Here is a 5,503-nt window from a genome sequence, read left to right as displayed (position 1 = left end):
TGTGCAGATGGAAGCCATAATGTAACTGAACTTTCATTTAGATATTAAATGTTGTCCAATGTTTTTTATATTGACAATAATGTTTAGTGCCTAAAGCACTCATCAAAATCTTGATACTTATCAAAAAAGTAAATGCATTCGTCCCAATGGGAACTGGGATTGAGCACCTGTGAACCGTAATGTGAAGAAGGTACCTGAAAGAAAAAACAAGAAACTGCATCCAAGAATCAACATAAGTCATGATAACACAATAAAAAAACTTGAATCATCAAATACTGGAAAGAAAAAAGTAAATGCTTCAAGATTTAAGAATACTCATAGCATGTGAAAGTATGAACTATGATTGTTGAAGTGTTTGTTGTCTTTCAGATTCATGATTTCATGGAGGGTACATCCTCGGATTTCAATTAGGCATGAATGACATCTCTAACTTGTGTTAGTTGTGGATAACAAGGAATATCACATGGAAGGTACCCAAAAACCTAAACTTTTGAAGATAGAGGTGAATTACCACTTATTAGAGTATGAATTGTTAAACAAAAAGCTATCCCAATACAGTGAAGGATTCCCTGATTCCATTTGTTATTCAAAATGAAGCTCTCTCTTGATGAAAAGCAAATACAACATCCCACATAGCCTTAAGCCCATTCGCTCGTAAGGAATGATGCAACCTTCTCTATCAGTAATTTCATAACATATTTTTTTGGAAATTTTCACGTAAATACAAAGTATTATATTGCTTAGTATTACATTGATGTGAGATAGCCATCTAGCTATTACGTGTCTGTGAGATAGATTTACCCACTTGCCACCTCTTGAACCCTAATTTGTCCCCACCTCCTTGCACCTGCATAATGGCTTGCCATCAATAGTGAATTGATAAAACAATGTAAACTATGAAACGGGAACTGATACTGTTACCCGTTTCGTAGAGGTAGCAAAAAAATGACCCGATTTTCAAAAGTGGTGATGCAGAATACACATGTTTTTTTTAGAACATGGTTTTTGGAACTTTAATTTTTTTCATGTGCATTAAGTTTTAGAATGGTAGTGATTTTCATGCTGATTTAAAAAAGTGAGCATTCTGCATCACACTCCTTTTTTAAAAGCCCTGTTTTTTGGCTTTAAATTTTTTAATGTATAAAATGTAAATAATTATTTAGTAAATTTGATAATTTTTGAAGTGGTCGTTTTCTCCACATTTTCTTGTTTTTTATTATAATTTTAAATTTTTATTTCGTGAGGTTTTTACTGTTTTGCATTTTTAAATTAGAAGGTCGATATTTAGACTTTTCGATATTCTACATATTTATACATCCTTAATTAATTTTTCAATCGACATGAAATAATTGTTTCTAAAAAACAATATTTTTTAACAATGGACATAAAAATAACAATTTTTAACATAAATATAACTAAAAAACTACACGTTTTGATAATTTTTTGTTAGAATTGACATGTCAAAATCACAATTTTTATACGATAATTTTAACTAAAAATGGTTAAATAATAGCTTTTTCTATGAATTTCATGTCAAAAAAATAATAAAAATCACTTTTTTTTTCAAAAAATAATGATTAACTTAAAAATCAATGCAAAAATCACATATTACGAATCGCCCTGCCTGCCGGGCGAGGGCGCGGGCGGCCCGGGTGGCGCCTGCACGAGTATTCTAGATGTTCTTGGAATGTATAATGAATATTGCAATATGCATTTTTGCTCATCATTCTGTATACTATTGAAAAGGTCCTAGAATAATTTCTCCAACAATAGCTCCCATTTGACCTAGGTAATTGGAGTAAAAATTTCTTCAAAGATAGGGTATCCAAATGGGCCTAGTATTTTGGTTGGGGTATCTTGACAAGATATTTCTTATCTCCTTATTCTATGGAATTATAGGGAGTGCCACATATGGTTGGAAAGGTCTCAAAATTTGTTATTTCACTACACAATATTGTCTTTCATTTGCACAACCTTTGAAATCAATAAGAAGAATTTTCAATAGATTCAATAACATTGTGGGATTCCTCTAATGACAGAAAGAATGTCAAAGGATCCAAAAGCAAGCACCCATCTGGGTTACAGATGAGATTCTGATTCTGCTGCTTAATTATGGAATGATTATGCTTTTTGACCTTCTATTTCTAGTTAATTTTGTACAAGGCCACTTAGGTTAATGTTTGAGTTCTAGTATGGTTACTTTTGTCTCTTTCAATTCCTAGTTGTGGTTATGAGATGAAAAGGTTTGATCTTGAGAACAACATGCTAAAGATGATGATGGCATCTATCATTCATATTTAGAAAGCTTATTTATTATATTTCTTAGGTTCAGAGTTATAGGAAAACTTATATATTCTCTCTTATGTTTAGAGTTTTAAGAAATCATATATCTTTTTTAAATTTAAAGATATAAGAGAAGAACACTTCATTAAAAAAAAATATGCTCTAATAAAATGAAAAAATTATTTAAAAAATATATTTCAAATAAGGGTATTGTATTTTGTTGTAAGGTGGTGAATGAGGATAAGCATCTCCAGCTTTGCTAGCTCGCTGCCTGGACACGAGTGAGCTCCATTACCAAATGGAAGAAACGTATTTGGCTTTGGAGGCACCTGCACATATGAGGAAGGTTTACATCATCAAAACTCAATCTTAGTGGTGAAGGTGGCGGGGACGATATATATACATATATATATTTATTGAGTATTGACTCGCCTCAAATCGTGAAGGGTCAAACTTGTGGGGGTCAGGGTAAAAATCGGGACTGTGGTGAATGTTTCGAAACAGAGGCATAACCTTCCATCCCTTTGGAATAAGATAGCTTGCACCAAAACAGCTGAGTTATTAGATAATCCATAAAGTTTATAGACCAAAACAACCTGCACCAAAACAAGTTGGTATGGTGATGTGTATAGACAAAGAACGTTAGAGCTTTTTGATTTTCAGACCTTTGTATTCCACATCTTGAATAGCTTCTCTGAAAGTGAATGACAAAATCGTGGCGATTCTCAAAGTTTCTTGAATTACCTGAAAATATGATGGATAATTTTTTAAACCATGATAGATTAATAATTCATTATTAATATCTACCACTAAGTCACGATAAATCAGTAACTTATTATCATTATCTTTAATATCCATAATAAATCAATAATTCATTAGAGTTATCTTTAATATCTTAAAAAAAACCACGAAACCATGATGAATCAATAACTCATTAAAAACTATGATGAATCAATAACTTTTTTAAAATTTAAAAAACACAACAAATTATTGACTTGACTTGAGGTTGATGTAAGTACCCTGGAAGTTAGTGGCATTTTCTTGGTGTCAGCCCATGTCAAGCAGCCTTCACCTTTGGTCTCATGAATAGCCTCCTGCTCAGCCTGCAGATGCCAGACTCTACATTTCATTTGGCGTTTCTGGGTCTATTTCAATATCATCTTTACTATTTTGAAGAAGGGAAAAAAGGTGAGGATCAGTTGTATAGAGAATACCGTCACGGCTTCGAGAAGTTCGGCATGATCTCTGAGGTATTTGAGGATCCATGTCAAGACACTGGCCGTTGTATCCTGAGCTGCGAAAATAACTCCAATGATATTATCTGCAATCTGATCGTCTGTGAGTGGCTGGCCACAGCTTTCGTCTTCTGACGATATCAATGTCTCGAGCAAACCCTCTTTCCACTCAGTGCTAGATCTTCTTTCTGCAATTAGTTTGCTCAATATTTAAGTAATTCCCAACAGCTTCAGTCACCTTTCTCAACGATATTTCCTCATGTCACGTGAATCGTGATACACAATTTGACTTATAAACACGGTTTTACGGAATTTATAATATTTGAAGTGCATTGTACAATTGCTGGACGTTTAGCAATGGGTGATGAATGATCCCATGTTTCACCACTCGCAGAACAAATCTCAGGTCCATTTTTTAACTCATTATTTTCTTTTCTGCCATCGTGCAGCCCCACCCGGGCCGCCCTCGCCCCCGCCCGGCAGGCTGCAGGGAGATTCCCGGAATCGCCCTGCAGCCTGCCGGGCGGGGGCGAGGGCAGCCCCACCCGGGCCACCCTCGCCCCCGCCCGGCACGATGGCAGCCCCACCCGGGCCGCCCTCGCCCCCGCCCGGCAGGCTGCAGGGCGATTCCCGGGAATCGCCCTGCAGCCTGCCGGGCGGGGGCGAGGGCGGCCCGGGTGGGGCTGCCATCATGCTATTATTATTAACATAATAATAACTCCACACATACACACACTAAGTGCGGTGCTATTATTATTAATATAATAGTAGGAGTATATCACTGGTTCAGGAACCTCCGAGGACCTTCCTGATTCGCTCTACTTCCTGTGGAGTCATGGCAAATGACTTCGCCAGAATTTCCCCGGGAATGCCCGGCCGGGAACCGAAAGTGGCGGAGGGAAGGAGCAAGAAACCCGGATTTTGGCTGTTGAGTGCGTTGATGGTAGTTGCCACCTTGTCTCCGATGTTTTGAGCGAAGTGCAACGTTCCCTTTGGAACCACGAACACATCGCCGGCTTCCAGCGTTTGAGAGAAGAGTCTGTTCGAACTTGACTCCACGAAACCGGCAACCACTTTTCCTTGCAACACGTACACAATTTCAGTGGCTCTGGGATGGATATGTGGAGCTGCCACCCCTCCCACAGCCATGTCTACGCGGGCCATCACTATTCCCAGCGTGTTGAGGCCCGGCATGCTCTTTATGTTTGTCACAATGAAGTTCACTCCCGAAGGATCGAACGAGGTGTTGGGTGGCGTGCGCAAGGCCGATGTCATGAAGTGTTGTGGGGAAGCTTGAGTGGGATTAAGGCATGCCACTCCGTTCACAGAAATGGAAGACTTGGTGTCTGCGACGCAGAAATCCTGCAACGCCTCTGGATCTCCGCTGATCATCATCGGAAGAGCCAACAGAAAGAAAAGGATGCCTACATTGGCCATACAGCCTGCAGAGGAGACGACGAGTGCAGCTACGGCCATTGCAACTCACGAGCTCTAAAGGGTAACAGCTAAAATGAAGTGCGATGTGTTGCACTTCTTTAACATCTATTTATAGCTCAATGCCCGAATTCTTAACTCCTATTTTTAGAAGTCAGTTACTCGGTTACACCTCGTTAGATTTAGCCTTTTTATATTTAAATTTTGGCTCTGAACGGTGTGCTTCTACATATGCTATTATGGCAGTATGAGACTAAAAATAAACTAAGTTTTACATATTTAGCTTTAGATTGGCCTTGGAAGCTGCATGTACCAATAAAGTAACTCAGACTCATACTTATATATGACTTCCAAGATGAATCTGTCTTGGAAAGAGGATACTATATATTTCAATGATTGTGTTATTATATTTCCTGTTACAATCTATATATAATAGTATAAGTGTTTGATATGCTTATCATATAACAAACACTTTCATGTGGTTGTGCTAGTATACATCACTTTCTTCTTGTCATCTTTGGACTGTGATTATTGGGTTAATTTCCTTTACA

At 37.8% G+C, this 5,503-nt stretch overlaps 2 protein-coding genes across 2 annotated transcripts; both read right to left on the bottom strand.

The window, feature by feature from the left end:
• Positions 1-2,480: 2,480 nt before the first annotated feature.
• Positions 2,481-4,208, bottom strand: LOC149223185 (abscisic acid 8'-hydroxylase 1-like). Its single transcript, XM_089387819.1, has 6 exons — positions 3,974-4,208; positions 3,498-3,727; positions 3,303-3,386; positions 2,949-3,027; positions 2,716-2,822; positions 2,481-2,612 (listed from the first exon to the last, which is right to left on the bottom strand). Exons 1-6 carry the CDS (start codon positions 4,206-4,208, stop codon positions 2,481-2,483), a joined length of 867 nt encoding a protein of 288 aa, XP_089243945.1.
• Positions 4,209-4,304: 96 nt separating this feature from the next.
• Positions 4,305-4,994, bottom strand: LOC149223184 (putative germin-like protein 2-1). The gene has a single exon (XM_089387818.1). The coding sequence runs from the start codon at positions 4,992-4,994 to the stop codon at positions 4,305-4,307; it is 690 nt and encodes a 229-aa protein (XP_089243944.1).
• Positions 4,995-5,503: the final 509 nt, after the last annotated feature.

Source organism: Pinus tabuliformis, chromosome Q (assembly GCF_031772625.1).
Source record: "Pinus tabuliformis cultivar Carrire ecotype Pingquan chromosome Q, CPIR1, whole genome shotgun sequence".
NCBI lineage: Eukaryota > Viridiplantae > Streptophyta > Pinopsida > Pinales > Pinaceae > Pinus > Pinus tabuliformis.
The sequence above is the reverse complement of the archived record's forward strand: the minus strand, read 5'-3'. Positions and strand labels throughout refer to the sequence as shown.

Excerpts from the sequence above, each read along its gene's own strand:
- LOC149223185 (XM_089387819.1), bottom strand. The coding sequence starts at position 4,208 with ATGGCAGCCCCACCCGGGCCGCCCTCGCCCCCGCCCGGCAGGCTGCAG. Across the intron at positions 3,387-3,497 it reads AACTTCTCGAAGCCGTGACG|GCTGAGCAGGAGGCTATTCA; the intron begins GTATTCTCTATA and ends TGGCATCTGCAG. Across the intron at positions 3,028-3,302 it reads AAATGCCACTAACTTCCAGG|GTAATTCAAGAAACTTTGAG; the intron begins GTACTTACATCA and ends TCATATTTTCAG.
- LOC149223184 (XM_089387818.1), bottom strand. The coding sequence starts at position 4,994 with ATGGCCGTAGCTGCACTCGTCGTCTCCTCTGCAGGCTGTATGGCCAAT.